General features: G+C 40.2%; 1 protein-coding gene across 4 annotated transcripts in view; it reads right to left on the bottom strand.

The window, feature by feature from the left end:
* The window catches only part of Mgam (maltase-glucoamylase), a 132,705-nt gene that overhangs the window by 87,567 nt on the left and 26,299 nt on the right, over positions 1–18,839 (bottom strand). For all 4 annotated transcript variants that reach the window (XM_060380124.1, XM_060380128.1, XM_060380125.1 and 1 more), the window contains 16 exons: positions 16,920–17,037; positions 15,527–15,636; positions 14,874–15,025; positions 14,212–14,383; positions 13,187–13,286; positions 12,416–12,528; positions 11,622–11,747; positions 10,207–10,338; positions 9,848–9,964; positions 8,791–8,904; positions 7,879–7,963; positions 6,500–6,617; positions 4,939–5,110; positions 3,096–3,212; positions 1,458–1,612; positions 207–291 (listed from right to left, as the gene is read on the bottom strand). In XM_060380124.1, coding sequence (XP_060236107.1) covers positions 207–291; positions 1,458–1,612; positions 3,096–3,212; positions 4,939–5,110; positions 6,500–6,617; positions 7,879–7,963; positions 8,791–8,904; positions 9,848–9,964; positions 10,207–10,338; positions 11,622–11,747; positions 12,416–12,528; positions 13,187–13,286; positions 14,212–14,383; positions 14,874–15,025; positions 15,527–15,636; positions 16,920–17,037 — 1,986 coding nt within the window. The remainder of the gene's footprint in view (positions 1–206; positions 292–1,457; positions 1,613–3,095; positions 3,213–4,938; positions 5,111–6,499; positions 6,618–7,878; positions 7,964–8,790; positions 8,905–9,847; positions 9,965–10,206; positions 10,339–11,621; positions 11,748–12,415; positions 12,529–13,186; positions 13,287–14,211; positions 14,384–14,873; positions 15,026–15,526; positions 15,637–16,919; positions 17,038–18,839) is intronic.

The raw sequence follows: 18,839 nt of genomic DNA on the forward strand, positions 1-18,839 counted from the left end.
TTTACCCTATTTGAGAACTTTGTTTAGAAAAACAGGTTTTTAGAGAAAAATGTCTATCAGTTTCACCACTACAAAATGCCCCTGGATGCTCTTCTCCCCTGACCCAATAGATTTAAGAAGTGAGTTTATAATAGTGGGAGAGAATATTTGGGGAGTAGTGAGCAGAAACAGATACAGAGGGTGTCTGTCTCCATGAGTACACTTGCCTCATCCAGAACAGGAGTGATAAGGAGGCCTGGTCCCCACAGAAATTGTCGGTGTATGTCCCAAGTTTTGCTGTCTTCATAGAACCTAGATTGCAAAGAGACAGCACACAAAGAGGTGGACCGACGCTCCTGGAACCTCTCCCACAATCTAAGCAAAGCATGTAGGCTACTTGGAAAACACTCACAATCACTGTGATACCTACTCTTCTCCACCTCCCCCTCCTCCATCCCATGCAGATCTACCCCAGCCCATGTACCCTCCTGCTCTTCCTCTAGGGAACACAGAAGTTCCTATTCCAGTAGCTATGCTAAGTAGTGTTTTCGTTTGCTGTACCTTTCTTTAAGATAAAGTATCCTACAGATTTTATGACCAGCTCATTGTCAAGAAAGATCTGGGGCTGAACATAGCAACACAATGCCAGCATTTCCAGATATGTGGGTGTGAGGAAGACCACAGCTTCAAGCCCTGCCCGAGCTCCAGGGAAAATTACAGGCCCACCTAAGAGATTTAACAGACCCTGTCTCAAAATGAAAAGTATTAAGGACTGGCTATTCAGCTCAGTGGCAGAGTACATGCAGACTATGAGCACAGCTTGAAGCTCACTTCTGTCTCATCCCCTCCCACCATCACAGCAAAAGGAAAGAACTGCACCAGACCAAAAATGCCAGAAAATGGAAAACTGTAGTTTCTATTTTAAGAGCTCTTCTTAAACAGGTCATTCCAGGAGGTGAAAATTTTACCCCAGAAGTGATTATCAGTGCATGCGTGTTTCTAAGGTTTACATCTACCATATGTAAGAGAGTTAGCATTATCTTGACAAGGAAAGGCTCCCAAGAAACAGCCTGTTGAGCTACATCACAGATTCCAACTAATTGGAAAATAAGAATAATGGACTTCTCGGGATCATTTACCATAGTCTTGCTTGCTTACAAATTGCAGACTCATTCTTAGAGACTCAACAGAGTCCTAGCATCACAGTGCATAGACATGGTACAGAGACCCTCAAAGACTAGCTATCAGACCTTTCAAATTAAACTAAATAGAGATGGGAAGGTAGAGAAGTAGTGGATTTCTTGCCAGGGAAGAAATCAGTCCCAATCTGTTGGGACTGATGTACAGCACACACACGCACACACACGCACACACCCCTGAATACCTTGCTTGGGTATTGGTTTTGTATTTTTTACTCTGATATTCTGACATAGTCAGCATCACCCAGCTTGCATTAACAGAGCATTAGGGAAACTTACTCATGTAGAAGAGGCCTTGCTACAGTGTCTCCCCGGCTGTGTGCACGGTAGAAAAGAGTGTAGAGGTAAGGCAGCAGAGTGTAACGGATGTTAAGATAGTGCCTAGATGAATTCAACAGCAAGGAGTTGTCTCCGAAAGAGGCAGGATCCTGGTCCTAAAAGGAAAGAAGAGTGTGCATTTGTGGGTTGACCATAAGAAAGCTGAGCACACCCAGAATGACTTCAGATACTGTGCAGCATAACCTAGGGTTTTTGTGCTGCGTGGGCTAGGGCCTCGGTTGCACTTTGCCTCTGGGTAACATAGGTGGGGAGTAGAACCATGACATAGAGCACGATGCCACTGCAACTTACAACTCAGCCTGTCACATTCACACGTTAAACTGCCTTGTCAAAAGGCCATCTTGAATAATTTTCAAATGTTTCCCCATCTTCATTCTTATTACAAAAATGAGCATCCGTTGTTAGAGTGCACAGAGGTTTTATAAACCGCTAAGAGTCTCATCATTTTCATTTTCTTAGTTTTAGCTTTCTGAGATTTTCTGTTTTGTTTGTTTGTTTGTTTGTTTGTTTGTTTGTTTTAATGGTGTGATAGTCATTATCAGCTTTCTAGCATCAACCCTCCTGATGATGGAGGAAGCACTTTCCTCCAGCTGCCTTGTAAAGGGTAAACTGTGTGCCTGCTGCCATGAGACTCCTTAAATTGTTTTGGATAACAAGATGTCTCTCTGCACTTCTCAATTACGAATTTTTAAGACAAGTTTGCTAGGTGAGCCAGGCTAGTCTGGAACTCCCGATCCTCCTGCCTCTACCTCCGAAATAGCTGGGATTACAGATCTATGTCACCACATTCCAGTTCAGTTTTTCCTTCCTTCCTTCCTTCCTTCCTTCCTTCCTTCCTTCCTTCCTTCCTTTCTTCCTTCTTTTCTTTCTCTTTCTTTCTTTCTTTTTTATTTTTAATTTGGGGGTGGGGGATGGGGTTGAGACAGGATTTCTCTGTGTAGCCTTGGCTGATCTGGACTCACTTTGAACTCGTAGAAATCCACCTGCCTCTGCCTCCTTGAGTGCTTGGATTGCAGGCATGTGCCATCACCCTTGGCCAGGTTCAATCATGAATTCTTAACCCTTTGATTCAATATTGAGCTGTGCATTCTAATTATGCTTACGTTTTTTGTTGTTTGGTTCGGTTTGGTTTTTCAAAACAGAGTTTCTCTGTATAGCCCTTGCTGTCCTGGAACTCTCTATAGTCCAGGCTGGCCTTGAACCCAGAGATATGCCTACCTCTGCTTCCAAAGTGCTGAGGTTAAAGGCATGGGCTAATACTACCTGGCCTCAGACTGGTGAATAACATCATCATTTAAATATGTGTCTCCAGAATCTGGACTCAAGGAAACCATTCACGCAAAAATAAACAACCAGTGGTTATTAAAATGATAATAAGCCTGTCCCAATGGCAGCAATAAGTGAGACACTGGGACATTCTATGATCAACATGTCCTCCTTAATGGCAAGTGGGGGCCCTATCAGCCTACATGAAGAATATTATAAAGCTGGTTCAACAGATTTCATGGTGGGAATACAAATAGATCCAGGTCTAATGAACACCCAGTGTACTTTGATTATACATCCCAGCTAACTTACCTTGTAGCCTTGGCCATTGTGATTCCTGGAAAATGGATAAAATGCCCCCAGCTGCATCCAGCGCCTGCAGAGCTCCTCATTTGTGTCCTCGGCAAAGCCACATATATCAGCCCCTACCTACAACGACACATGGACAACATGTTCTTCGCACTTCCACCCTTTACACTGCTTTCCACCAGGGACTTCTTTTTTTAATTTATTTTTTTTATTTATTACAATTTATTCACTTTGTATCTCGGCTGTAGCCCCTTCCTCGTCCCCTCCCAATCCTGCCCTCCCTCCCTCTTCTCCTCCCATGCCCCTCCTCCAGTCCACTGATAGGGGAGGTCTTCCTCCCCTTCCATCCGACCCTACCCTATCAGGTCTCATCAGGACTGGCTGCATTGTCTTCCTCTGTGGCTTGGTAAGGCTTCACCCACCTCTAGAGTTGGTGATCAGAGAGCCAGCCACTGAATTCATGTCAGAAACAGTCCCTGTTCCCATTATTAGGGAACCCACTTGGACACTGAGCTGCCATGGCTACATCTGTGCAGGGGTTCTAGGTTATCTCCACACATGGTCCTTGATTGGGAGTATCAGTCTCAGAAAAGACCCCTGGGCCCAGATTTCTTGGTTCTCTTGCTTTCCTTGTGGAGCTCCTGTCCCCTCCAGGTCTTACTATCTTTCCCTTCTTTTATAAGATTTCCTGAACTCTGCCCAAAGTTTGGCTATAAGTCTCAGCATCTGCTTTAATACCCTGCTGGGTAGAGTCTTTCAGGGGCCCTCTGTGGTAGTCTTCTGTCTGTTCCACCAGGAACTTCTTAATGGAACTTTGTTAAAAGTTTTTACCCAGAAGGCTAATGTGGTGTGGCAGAATCAGCGTATAGCCTGTGTCTGCACCACTGCTAGATGACTCTTTTTCTGCCGTGGCATCTCCACCTTATTAAACCAAGCACTGTAACTCTTTTTATAGACAGTAGTTGGTAATACCAATAATATTATTGTACGACATACTTTTCTGAAGCCCGACTCTGCTCATGTCACTCATGTCACCAAACTCTCCACAGTCCCCTCGCTATCCCTTCCACCAGTTCTTTAAACCTGTTTCCAATCCACCCTTTCAGATAATCTCCTGCTCTACTTCTCCACTCTCATCCTAGAGGCATACCTATCATCCCCTTTATGTTCCTTTTGCTTGTGCTTATTTCATACTCTTGAAATGAGCTTCCCCACTGATTACTCATTTTCCATGGTTCAACTAAAGTGCCATCTTTTCTATGGAATCTTTTGACTTCCTCTCTTGACTCTCTTTGTCTCTTATAATCAGATCAAATTAATAAATATTTTTCTCAGGAACTCTCATATTGCTTCCTAGGTATAGTTCCAATGGGTTTTTTTTTTTTTATCCTGGCTTGACATAATTACTTGTCTGCTTCTGTGTCTCTGTTTTGTTCTTGGATGCCACTCATACTTAATTTAGCACCTTGAACACAGTAAAATCTGTTGGATTTGACTAAGCAAGGCAAACCCTACCAATTGTTGCAGAGATATTTCTTCACCTTATAACAAGTTACATAGGCGTGTTCCATTTAAGCATGCATCTGATTTAGGCTAGAGAATTGGTGCACTTTTTTGAGTTAGACATTAAGAAGACTATTTTAGGGGGTGTTGGGATTGCACTTTCTACTTGCATTAGTTAGCTCAGACAATGATGCTATGGTGTCAGAGCCGCAGTGATGGTGATGAAGAATGACGTTAAAGCGTTAAAGCCCTAGGCCAGGACAGGCTTTATTGTATGAAAACTTGTCAGAAGGAAGCTTTATAGGGACTGAGAGTCATAAGAGAGGTTGGGACAGGGACTCACCATTGGGATACCGAAAAGGTTGAACTCAAGCATGCCTGGGATGGACCACTGAAGGTCCTTCCAGGTGGCAGTGTTGTCTCCTAACCAGTGGGCTGCAAACTTTCCAGAACCCGCAAAGGTAGAACGTGTGATGATGAAGCTTCTCTTATCTGGGAACACGGTCTTCACAGCTCTGAGAAGTGACAGAGACTTAGGAGTCAGTGGGGAGCTCAGCCAGTCTCAGAACAATAGCAAAAATATTAAAAATAGACATTCCACTCCTCTCCACTCCCTTTTCTCCAAAAACTGTTAGAGGGACTGTTAGACGCAGTCTGTACTGCAGCATGCATTCATGTTTTGCTTAGCTTTTTTCATACAGACTATCAACCTCGTAATTTCCAACAACTTCAAGAGCAGCCTTGGAAAGGTGAAGAACTATACGTGTATGAATTTTATAAGACAAAGGTGAAACTTAACATAAGTAAAAAAATATATTAGTCTTTCTATCACAAGACCAAATAAACAAAAGTGGACTTTTCGACATTACTTTTGAAAATTTTATGTAGAAAAACATTAAGGTAATAATTTTTATCAGGAAAAAAAAACATGTTTTAAAATTAAATATAAATGTGTGTATTTTGTAGCTTAATATGCTAAACAATTTTTACTCTAAGGTCTGCATGTGTGCACATAACTAAAAATCTGTGCAGGGCTGGCTTTGTAGATCAAAGAAGTTAGAGCACTTGCCTAGCAGTTAAAGTCCTGGGTTCCTCTCCTACACTGAAAAAACACTGACCGTGGAACTCTTCTATTTCCCTCAAAATGGCTAAAACTAAAACTGTTACTTTGTTAATCAACAGATGTGCTCTTGGTCTTGTTTCTTGCTGTTATTGTTAGGGCAAGAACAAATTGTCATTATATTTTTATCTTTATGTAATTTAATTTCACACAGTAGAAGGCTGCTGGGTCAAACCTAAAACCCCAACAGCCATGGATATCTACAGGTTACTTAACCCTCCATGTCCTTTATTTCTACAATATGTAGAATGATAAAGTGCATAAAGAGAAAGTTCTGCATTTTAGATACGTGACCTTGGATAAGTTTCTTAATAGTTTTCTTTTGATTTTCTATCTGTTTGTTGACTCATTATTTCATTTTGTATAGTCTTCATATACTTACTGGATTTCTTATTCTCTACATTCCAGATTGGTATTGATGACCATGTTTTTAAATATTTCTGTCGGCTTTAAGTGGTGGTGGGGGGATGCCTTAGTACACTGGATAGATGCACATTAAGTGCAGGTGCAAGAGGTGACCAGAAGAGGGAGTCTGATTCCATGGAACTGAGTTACAGATTGCTGTGAGCCACCTAACATGGGTGCCAGGAACCAAATAAAAGTTCTGTAGGAGAACAGTACACATTCTTAACTGCTGAGTCATCTGTTGAGGATGCACTGCACCCCACCCCACCCCAGTTAATTTTTATTTAGACTTTTAAAAAGTACTATGTATGAGTCATAAGCCTCTAGTAGAGCCATAATTTGATCATTTATAAGTTCATAATAATAATAATGGACTCACTCTGCTGTGGCAATGGCCATGGAATAGCCATACAGATTGTGGACATCATACTGCTTGCCCCAGTGCTGAACTGCATCCATGCAGAGAGTCTTAGAGAACAAGTAGCCATCCAGGATCTCTGCAGCAACAACAAATGACCAATCAGGACAAACCTTACATGCTAATTTCTTCTTAAATACTGTAAACCTGCGCAGATGGCTGCACTGGTCGGGTGTTTACAGTAGCCATCCTGTAAACAAACATGCTGCACTCTTATCAGGAGTCCATCTAACTGATGTAGTTTTCCCTATTCAAATATGCATTGTATCATGCACACATTCTTGATTATGAGAAGTAGATAATCTAGATTATCAGACAAGATAATCTAGTTCAACTAGAAATTCCATCTGAGTTTTTTCAAACCAATTTAAGTGGCTCGAAATATGAAACTTCGAATGAAAGTATAATTTAGCTTCTGACTGCTTTTTCTCTTGATCACATACTGCATGGAGATAGTCTTAGTTTTAGTTTCACGCATATATTCTCTGCCCCTACTGTACCACTACAGTTCCCTCTGAAATAAACCATGTATTCTATTTTTTAAAATAGCTTCTTAATAATTTACTTACTTCTGAACTATCTTTTGAAATCATTCTACATGTTAATGTCAGATTAATAATTCTAAAACCAGTTGACAATCTTAATGCCCCCCCCCAATAGAACTGAAAATAACTTCTAGCACTGAAAGAACTGGCCTCCCGTCAAATCTCTTCAGCATGTTACATTTTATCTCTCACCTACAGCTGCCTTAGGTACCTAGCTTGTCATCAGATTAAGGTGCCACGGCTGTTACAATCCTACAAGTTTTGTTCCTTTCTTGGTCAAGATACAGTTTTCTTCTTGGCACTTTGTCTTTCTTCAAACTGCAATTAACTGTGGCTCCACAGACATATCCTCAGAGGTCTGGCTTCATTTGGCTATATCGTTCACATCCATCCTTCAGGCTGTGACCAGCACTGGATGTATCCCTCCCCTGAAGATCAACACTACCCATCTGGTCTCTCCTGTAAGCTCTGGCCTATGAGATTCACCTTGATTGCAGCACTATCTGATGACTAGCCTCCAGACTATGAGTCTCATGTGCTTTAGACTTGTCCCTACAATGGCATGGAGTGAGCATAGAAGAACTAGATAACCCATTGAGAATTTATGCCTCTTCAGAGAACCATAAACAGTATATTGAGTTTCTTTCCCAGTTTTCTTTATCGAGTGCCTACCCTTCCTTTACCCAAAAACATTATGTGCAAACTCCCTTATCCAATAGTTCAGGCCTATCTTTGTAAATTTAAAACACCACATACACTGTGACCACATCAATCAGGCTAACCACAATGACTTACTTGGTGTGAATGGGGGATAATTGAAGTTATTTTGGGAACATCCTGAAACTGAACCATCAACAAAATTGGAGACTTCATTCATATCCTACCAGACAGAGAAGAAAATCTATTAGGCAAAGTAGCACACCACGATTTTATACTGGTGTATTCTTTTTTTCTGAAGAATCAGAATATTACTTTCAATATTTCTTTTTAAGAGTGTCCCATGAATGTCATAAAAATAGATATTCTTTTCTTCTCTACTCACTGAAAATTTTAGCATAAGTTCTTAGAATACCTTCAAAATTATGTATATCTATCATTACTATTAGTAAACAAATCTCAAATATATTAACAAATAATTAAGTTTCTTTGCTGTTACATATTTTAACCTATAGTGTCTATGTGCCTAAATATAACCATTAATCTACCTACATATAGGTTCATATATAAATATAAATGTATACTTAGAGGGGAGACAGACAAAAGGTCTGGATGGGTGGAGAGCAAAACAATGATCACAGACATCTTGTATTGCTATAATTTTACAGAATTTTCCTGTTATCTGTTAAGCTGATTGTATTGTTTGAATTTTCCAGAGTTCTGTTATAAATAAAACAATTTCAAATTCAGGCCTAAATTCCATTCAACATTAGCTGTTTTACACTCATTTTCACTTGACATTTTATGAGACATTGCTCCTTAACACAAAATACACAAAATACCAGAGGGTATTTTGTACCTGGGCACTTTGGTTTTGATTAATCTGTTTATCATGTCTAAACAAAAAGCCTCAAAGTGAATATAAACGGTTCATTTACTTTATGACAATATAAGGAATCTGTGACACTTTTTTTCATTTTCTTTCTATATTCCGTTGCTCAAAGACAACCCATTGTTAATATCTCTATGAAGAAAAGTATTAAAACTCACAATCCAAATTCCATCAAACTCCACCTCGTTGTGGAAAAGCTTAATTTCATTTGTCCACCAAACAATGCAGTTGGGGTTGGTATAATCAGGAAACACAGTTGTTCCAGGCCAGACCTGTGAGAGACAAAAAGTGAAAACACTAATAATAAATTAAGTGACTGTAGAATAAGAAGAAAAAAAAAGCCTTTATGTAAGAATTCCTAGTGTGATTATGAAGACAGAGACAGTCACATGTCTTCTCCGTGTAGTGTAGGGTAAATCACTTAGAATGTGGGGAATCAATCACTCTCTGGGGAAATGAAAAGCCACCTGAGGAAATTAATTTTAAAAATGTTGATTGATGATTTTAATGAATAAATCTAAGGATAAAAGCATTGTTTAGTTTGCTAGTCTTCAACTCTCATTTACATTTCCATATTGTTTCCTCTACTTTTAAGTCTAAGAATTGAAAATGGAAATGTTATGCATTAATTTCAACTAACCCATTACAATCTTACATTAGTTACATTTCTATACATTAGTTACATTTCCAACACGAGTTACATTTCTCTATTGGTTCTCTACCCAGTTCCCTCAGACACTATACTATGAAGGGCCAACAAGGATATTAAAAGTAAAACAGAAGATAATATCTTTATGAAAAATAAGACAATAGAGTATTTCAGGAAAAAAAGTGGTAAGTGTATTAATCTTTGATGAGACACTGAGTCAAGAGGGGCATGGCCCATTTCCATTGCATTTCCCTAGTCGGCAGTAACTAATGGCATTTGCCAAGCTGTGTCAGTGGAACAATGAGAGAAGGCAGAGAGTGTGGTGACATGAGGGGACAGAATGAGGAAGTGGACACTCAGTGAGTGAGTGAGTTGCCATGTAATGGGATCTGGCTGAGAAATGCATATAAGAGCTAGGGTGGATGGTAGGCATTTGGGTATGAAAATTCAAAGAAAAGTTTATCCTCAGCATGCCCAAGTCCTTTGAAACATACCAGAAACCACACACTCATCTATACACACTCACAATCCAGCCAGAACCAGAGCCACAGCTTCTCCACTGTTACCTTTCCGATGAGTGGGGTTTTGCCATCAGAACTGTTCACCCAGATTTTCATTGCTGAACCCCTGTCATATGGGTCATAGGGATTACTTGGGAGAGAGTTATTGGAAATGGCTGGATCCTAAGAAAAGGGAAAACACAATTAAAAAAAAACAAAAAACTTACTTTAAGCTGAAAGCTGAACTTCAGTAAAGTCTTCAATAAAACAAGAACGTTCAAATACAACCATTAAAATATTAATGTTTAATGTTTTAATATTAAATATTAAAATATTTTCATTTCACTGGAGGCCAAGCATGGAAAAGGGGACATAATGAAAAGGCTGAGCAATCCTTAATTCTGAGGATAAAAGGAAGCACATACCAAAATGATAACAAGTTTCTGTCCATTATCATGTAGCTCCTTAACAAACTCTGGGAAGCCTTGAAAATTCACTGGGTCATAGGTGAAGTCCTTCCTCTGGTCCATATAGTCAATATCAGCATGCTGAACATCCTAAAAGAATACAGGCATCCACAACTTAGCACCTACTCATTTCCCTGAGAAAGGGAACCATCACATTATGACTTTTACTATTCATGAAAGAAGCCACCTCCTGTGCTGGAATCTGAATGCAGTACTGTCAGTCATGTTATGTAAATGCATCTTTTCCCAGAGCAATTTGAAAAACAAATGGCTTTATTATTTCCCTAAAGCTCAGTCCCACCCTTGCAATCAGATTATCTGCTCAATTGATGACAAATTGTTGGTGCTATTAAGTAAAACTCACCCTATGCACAAGATAAGGACAGGAAGGGGGTGTCTCCTCTCCCTTCTTCCTCACTTCACTATCCTAATAACTGTTTTTGTTACTGTACTACAAGTCATTGGGGTTTACTCTTTCCTAGTTTTATATGAAAAGCCGGCACCAGTAAACAGACCAGTAAACTGTGTCTGTGTCCAGGATATGTAGAGCAGTTGAGAGAAGAATTGTTCTAGATATTTATCTTTTTAATTTTCTATTTATGTCTTCTTGATACCTCATTTCCCATTACAGCCTCTGCTATGATAGGAATATTCAAAAATCAGTCACTCAAAGCACAAACATTTGAGTACAACGTGCATGCTCTGCGTCCTTCCTGAACTTGTAAGATTGGACACCCACAGGCAATTCAGAGTTATCTTTAGCTTCATTTATCAGCATTTCCTTTCACATCTTACTCCCACCATGCACCAGTAAAACCTATTCCTCCATTCACCTAGTTACTGAGAAAGGAAAAGTCTGAAAGTGCGTAAGAACCAAACCGTGGCGATGGCTTTAAAGGTGCTAGGAATCGGAAATGGCCAATTTAGATAACTTGGGCCTGAACCAGTTGTGTGTGTGTGTGCATGTGTGTGTGTTAGTGTGTGTGTGTGTGTGTGTGTCTAAGTGACAAAGAAAACAGTCAGAAATCAGGTTGCCACGTCGTCTGTATTGTTAGTCTGTAAGCGCAATTTCCCCCTGACACAAGTGATTGCTATGACAACCTTTCTAGCAGTAAACATGCATAAAAATCATTGTATTTCCCCAAACAGACAGTGAGCCTTCTGGGTTTTTTCCATATGGACCTGAGCTGAAAAGGAAGGTCAGCTGGGTGCTCTCTCTGCCTCTCTGAGCTAGCAGCTTTTCACCCCCATTTCCCAACCCCCACCTTCCCACTCCCACCCCCCAAAAAATGAAAGAAAAAGTGGGGAAGGTAGAGGCTGTTCCTCTTCCTCCTTGGATTTCACTTGGGGAAACTGTGTTCAAGGTCACTTACATAGGGGAGTTGTGCTGCACGGTTTCTCTCCACAACTGCTTTCATGTTACCTAGGTTTTCGTAATCATACCGGCTGAGCTGAAATCCAAGCGCCCAGTACGAAGGCAGAGCTGGCCGCCCGATGAGCTAAAATGAAAGTGTGAAATGAAAGTTAGTAATATTCTGTGTGTGCACATGCATAGGCATGAGGTATGTGGAGGACAGAGTTCTAGGTAGGCTATCTCCCTTAATTGCTCTCTACCTTAATTTTAAGACAAGGTCTGTCATTGAACTTGGAGTTCGCTGATTGGTCCCACTGTATTAGTGGCTGGTAGGCACACCCCAAGGATCCTCCTGCCTCTGTCTCCCCAGTGTGAGATTACAGGTGTACACCACTGCACCCAGCTTTTTACATCCGTGTCGGGAAAACAGGTCCTCATGCTCATGCAGCAAGCAATTGCCAACTAACTCAAGTTGTTAGTTTTTTTAAATAAAGCCATTTTTTATACATTGGTTGTCGGGCACAAAATATACTCAACTTCCCATTGTCTTGATTCATTAAAGTTATAATGTTAATCAATTTTTATAACGCCCTCTTAAGAGTAAGGCCACATTTGGGGTATCCTTATGTCCCTTCACCTTTTTTGTAACGCGAAAAGGTTATAAAGAAATTTCCATTGTACAGATGAGGTCTTTTCTATGTCTGAAATGCATCAGTTCAAGTGTATCTAGCTCACATGTGTATGTCAAAGTTACATCTCTTAAATGTTTGCTACATAGGTTTGCTTCAGTCATAAGCATGATTTCATGTTTACCTCTAGATATTCTTGAACAACTTCTTCAGGTGTGTTCCCCAGAAAAACATAGAAGTCTAGAATTCCTCCAATGGTGCTGTATGTGATTGCTGGAGTGGGCTGAAGGGTAACCTCTTAAAGGATTAAAATAGAAGAAAATAAAAATTAGGATTTATTCCATTAAGTGGTGTGTCTATACAAGAGCATAAGGATCAATTATGAGAAACAGGCTTCTGCAGGCCTTTGGATGCTAAGTGTTGAGGTGCTTCCTCCCAATGTCTTTGTTCACTTTTTGTGGTCATGAGACACTGAAACACATCTTTGAATAGCACTGATCTAATCCAATAATTCTCAGTTGGAGGGTATGGCTCAATATCAACCCTGGGAGAAACTGATCTATCTTTTTCTTCCCCTGTGGTGACTGTACTGGAACTGTACTGGAACCAATCAAGACCACCTCATGTAGGACTAAGCAGTGCTCATGCTCTGTGGGAAGAATATATCTCACAGTAGATGACAGAAAGAGTTATCCTAACTCTGTAACATGAATTATTCCAACGGAGGCAACCAGAGTTAGGAGCTAAAAAGACAGGAGAGACCCTTTGCACATAGATCCCATGAGTCAACAGAGACACCTTGTTAGGTAAGGATGTAACAGCTAGAGAACACAGCCAATGCAAAGCTGTGTTTTAAAGGCTCTGAAAGGGTCTCACTCATCTAATCACAGTGCTGGAAAAGGGTCACTGATATGTTCTGTGCTTGTTTCTTTAGGACTGTTCCTTTGTCCTTTACCCATGGCATTGCTGTTCATAAGAAACACCCCAAAGGATGATCCACTGTTATCTTCAAGGCACAAGAAGAATGTCTGCACACCGTACAAGTTATTTCCATTCTGCAGAACACAGTTAAAAACAAACATTTACAGAAGTCAAAACATCACAACATGCTCAATGACAAACATTTACAGAAGTCAAAACATCACAGCATGCTCAATGAAGATGCCATTGAACTTTACAAGCTCGGATCTCTGTTTAGAGGACATTAACAAGAGAATTGGTGTTTTCTCAAATAATCCCAACTCTGACCATTCATCCAGCATGTATATGTAAATCTTGACTTTTGTTAAAATATGGAAAGATAAGAATTCTGAACCCAGAGTTCATAGACTCTCCCTTCTCAAAAAGGCCTGCTGATCCCAGCTTAACCTCATCTGCAAGTGGTCTACTAAGTTTCAATACAAATCAAAAGCCATCCAGAGCTCTCAGGGGCTGAAAGTCCACGGTGTTGCTCATGCTCTACAGTGACTGGTAAGGGTCAAAAAGATCATCATCATCATCACCAGCTACTCCACATAAACTGCTCTTTCAACACATTTTCCACTTGTCTGATGCCTATTCTAGTGGCTAGCATTTGTTTAAGTGAGATAGAGTAGGGATAAGATGCTGTCTCTGCTGCCTGGAAAACACTTTACCATGGGCTCTTAACTTGAATTCAATGGAAATTGTATGGAGCATGTTCTCCGCGTCATTTATCCTTCTTTACAGGTTTCAGTCATTTAATCCTCACTAACACCAGATGAGTACGTGAACCCCACTTTACATTGCATGCCCCACTGACAGAGCTAGCTAAGCACCTGTCATTACCCCAGTTTTATAGATGAGGAACTGAAGACCCAAATGGTTAAGAACTTGCCCAGTCACATAGCTGCTAAGTAGATCTAAAAAGCAAAGCTAAGCATTCTCACTCTAAACTTCTGTACTATGTGACCCTCTGGATGAAGACTGTGATAGTCAGAGGAAATTGGACCGAAAGCTTACCTCGTTGGGGGTTGTGTCTCTGGAAAACATGGGCCAGGTCTTCCAATTCATGTCGTGTCGGTACTGCTGGTGTACATGTTCACCCAGACCATAGACATTAGCACTTGGTAGGCGGGTGGAGAGCTGCAGGAACTGGTCAGAGAAGAGGAGGGGCCCAATGCTCGAGTCAAACCTAAACACAGAAGGAAAGCACGGAAATGAGTGAGAACTAAGGTGGGAAGAGCACAGCTGCTTAGACAAGAGCTTTCTCTAGCTCACAGACATAACAGTCGCCCTTCAAGTGTTCCTCTGACATTTCTCCGTAGATACCAAGAGACAAAGATTCTCTAGGCCAGGTACAACCCTGTTTTGGTCTTTAGAGACATTATCACATAACCAGAGTACTGTACTTAAATGACCGCACACCTTTAATAAGTCTCGATGGGAACTCATGTGGTTAGATAGATGAAAGAAGAGGAAAAGAAAAATGTGCAGACAGAAGGAAGTAAAAAGGAGGAAGACCCAAACGGTTTTCCCCCTCTCTCCCCCTCTCTCTCACACACATACACACCCACACCCACACAAACACACACGTGTGGAACACAGTAAGGTCAGCAGTTTACACATTTCCCCATATCATCATCTTCTTACTCCCTCCCCCATAATAAGTTTCCAAAACTTACAGTACACGGTTATTGCTTTTTCTGGTGACTTTGATGCTAAATGGCTCCTTGAAGACTTCAACTTTGTAGTTCATGGAAGAAGCAGCATTTCCACTGAAGTGCTGAACCTGTTCATGGGGCACTTCGTACCTGTTCTTGGTTTGGTCAGTCAGCTGCACAAGTAAATAGAAGCAAATTCCAAATGAAAACTTACATATCTTCCAAAACTATCAGTGGCCTTCCTGACACCAGCGCTTCCTGTCAGTTGGTACTGGAAATTGCACAGTGATCAACCTGGCATTATGCCTAAAGTAATGTGCTTGTTAATTTGCCAGCTTCGTTTATTTATCTGTTGGGTAGACATTGTGATATGGAGTGAGATACATTGTGATTCTGAAGATATGGATTGTCCCTAGAAATTTCAATGCTGTGGGAGCATTTTCTTTGCTTCTACAATAGCCATGGTATCTAGCACAAATGAGTGGAAAGTGAGAGCTCATTGGTATTAAGAAAGCTACCACACAGAAAGCGAGTTGTTGAAGACATTGACAAACCAGTGTCACATAACCACAATAGAGATATTCCCTTTAGCAAAATGTTCACCTTTGCAGGGGCTGCAGTTATGGGGTATCGGAGTCCCTTTTAAAGACTTTTAAAAGCAAACAAATTACAACCTTAAAGTGGAAGCGATTCGCTGTCTGGTACTCAGCTTTGAGCAAGACCTGTTCGATGTCATTTCCAAACAGGGGTGCAGAAGGTAAGTTTTTCAGTTGGGCTGTGAATCCTAACATGTAGAGGAGAAAAGGGTTTTAACAGCTGGTTCTGTAAACATGCAAATAATGGCTACATACAATCACACTGACAGTCAAAGAGGCAAACGAAAAATCTCTGTTTCCCAAAGAAGGGAAGATATAGATATGTATCCCATCGTATACACACCTCATCTTGCTGAACCATGGAGCTAAATGTTGTTAATACCTCAACCAAAACTCTGCATCCCTCCTCTAGAAGAATGGAGTGAAAGATACCCCAAGAGAACTGGCTCTTATGCTACCTGCTCCTCAGTTACTATTCTTTCTCAGTTATGCTCTCAGTACCCTACAGAGACTCCTTTTCTTGCATTAAACAGCAAGTGAAGAGGGAGTTGAGGCCTTGAAGAGTCCCACCTCTACTTTACACTAGGATCTTTTCCACAGTAGTTCCCACTGTCATCCTCACCCCAGAATGGTCACTATGATGCTCTTTGCTTAGGGGCAGGAAAGACCCTGAGTCCATGAAGACTGACATTAACTGGGCAACTTCTGAAGCATGCTTATAAAATTGTAACTCTTTCCATTTCATAAAAAAAATACCAGAATAGATTTGCAGGGAATCTTAGGGGATTATTGGTTTCAAATTCTAGACTTTAAAAACAATAAACTTGAGAACCAAAATGGTCATGATAATTATACAAAGGCATGAAGGTACATAAAAGTGGAGACAGACTTCTGCATACAAACTGTTTAGCTTGGGGTATTTGTTGGACTCCTAACAATGCAAGTGGGAGTCTCTGATGCTTTTGCCTGCTAGTAGAACATTTTTTTCTTCTACTGGATTTGCCTCATCCAGCCTTGACATGAAGGTTTGTACCTAGTCTTATTGCACCTTGTTACACCATGTGTAGTTGATATAACGGGGAGACCTGCTCCTTTTTGAATAGAAATGAAAGAAGAGTGGATCTTGGGTAATGGGGATGCGGGGTAGGGGAGCTTGAACAAAGGGGAGGGAAAAGAGGCTACAGTCAGGACGTGTTTTATGAGAAAAAGAAAAAGAAAATAAATAAGTCTTTATAAACAAAGAAAGGAAATAAATCTTTATATTAAAAAGTAAATAAAGCCAGAAACAGAACACAGTCTCTGAATTCCTAAAGTGAAGGGTAATTATTTCTTGATGCCAAGGATCTAATCACTGATAAAGGCAGTGCTCAGCTCTGTCACTTGTGTAGTGTGACAGTATTCTGTGTGCTACTGCAGGTGTCCCTTACAATGGAGCCAAACCTCCAGGTCTGGGGTTCCATCTTTAGCCTACCTGTATTTGTGTATACAGGCTCACTGTCCATTTTATAGCCATGATTCCTGGAATAGTAGCAAGGAACATTGATGGCTCCCTGAGCATCCCAGCAGCAGCCACGCTGGTCACACGTAGTCTGAAACAGAGGTCAGAGTGATCAACTCCATTTAGTTAGAGGACGTTACATTTTAGAAAATAAATATTGGTTCATTTGAGAGTGTTATGTCAACAACTACACTTTTATAAATGAGACCTGAAACTAAGAGGCAGAACTTCCACAGTTTTCCTTGTCAGTGCTTTGCTTATGAAATGGAATAAGAAACATAATGTATGTTTCACCCATAAATGTTGATTAATATATTTTAAAATTCAAAACCATAATATTGTTTAATCACCAGTATTCCAAAATGCAAATAGAGCCACGTGTATATCATCTTTGAATTGTAAAACTGACAAAAAAAGACTTTATAATCAACTCTCTTCAGACACACTCAAATTTAATCAGTCTTGATTTGACTTTATTTATTGCTTATTTGTTTGGGTATGCAGAGTAGGGATGTCAGCATTTGTTGGAGGATCTCTGTGTATGAACTAACACAGCCAATGCAGAAGTCAATGTGTGAAGTCAGAACAAACTGTCTAAGAACATCTCCATTCTATCTTGTTAGAACTGATGGAAAAGCCATACTATTTTTTTAACTCAAAATAGAATGCTTTTAAATCTATTCATTACATATCTGTATGTATGTATATTGCACACTTGTGACAGTATCTGAACTCCCCAAAAGACAGAAAGTAATTTATCTGTGACAAGCCAAACAGAGTATAATTTTGCCTTAAGGAAGATGCCTGCCTATATCACAATTGATGTCTGAGTCAAGCAGAAGCTGACTCTTTCCTCATGCACCAAATTTAGGAGAAATACCCAAGATAAACATTAAACATTCTAACAAAACCTCTCCTCACATGTGTAAGCTTGAGGCTAGTGTCTTGCACCTAGTAGGAAACAGTAGGATGACACTCCCTGATTGGACCACAGACAGAGGGTAGCTTTGGTCTTGTTGATTCTCTTTCATTTTCTCCACTGGAGCCCCTACTGTAGGCAAAGCAAGCAGTTTTCTCATGGCAGGTACCATGTGCGGAGGAACTCCAGGCAGAGTTCTCAGCATAACAACTTCACAGACAGCAGTCACGACAACACCCCACATGGGTAAGCTACGAGGATCAATGTGAGCTCAGAGAACTCTTTTACTATGGCTTCTGAGAATCTCTCAGGTGGAGTCACCCAACCAAAGCAAAAGCAGCCAGATTTTCAATAAGAAAACCATGAGAAAAATACAGATTGCTCCATTAAACCATTATCTTTGGGGATAATTTGTTGCATATCAATAGATACTGATATGATCTATCCTGCCATACCATTTTACAGATATGGAGCTCAAAGTCCACAGAGTGAAGTGTTACAAACGTGAAATCCCTGCCAAAGGTTTCTTATCAGTTGAGAAATCAAAGCCAAAACTGTCTATTTCTCTTTTTTTCCATGTTCTTAGTATCATTCATGATATGTTAATGAAAATATGCCAAAGTTTTGTTGATGATGGCAAGTAAAAACATGGTGAGATATATAAATGCTTGCATTTAATCAAATACCAATTTTAATACTGAAAAATAAACACAAGCTAAGTTTCCCTTAATTTAAAAGGTTTAAAACAAGAAGTGGATTGAATTTCAGATTCTTTTCTCCAATTTTTAGATTATTTATATTTACGTGATAGAATATTTTGAGGATACAATCCTCTAAACACAAAGCTCATCTGCTTTTATATACACAAAGCTCATCTGCTTTTATATAAGATACATAACCAGAAGGTGAAATACTTTTCATATCCCCTGCCTGTTCTGCAGTGCAGGTGTTGAAGCTAGGACTTCTTGCACGCT

Source organism: Meriones unguiculatus, chromosome 3 (genome assembly GCF_030254825.1).
Source record: "Meriones unguiculatus strain TT.TT164.6M chromosome 3, Bangor_MerUng_6.1, whole genome shotgun sequence".
Classification (NCBI taxonomy): domain Eukaryota; kingdom Metazoa; phylum Chordata; class Mammalia; order Rodentia; family Muridae; genus Meriones; species Meriones unguiculatus.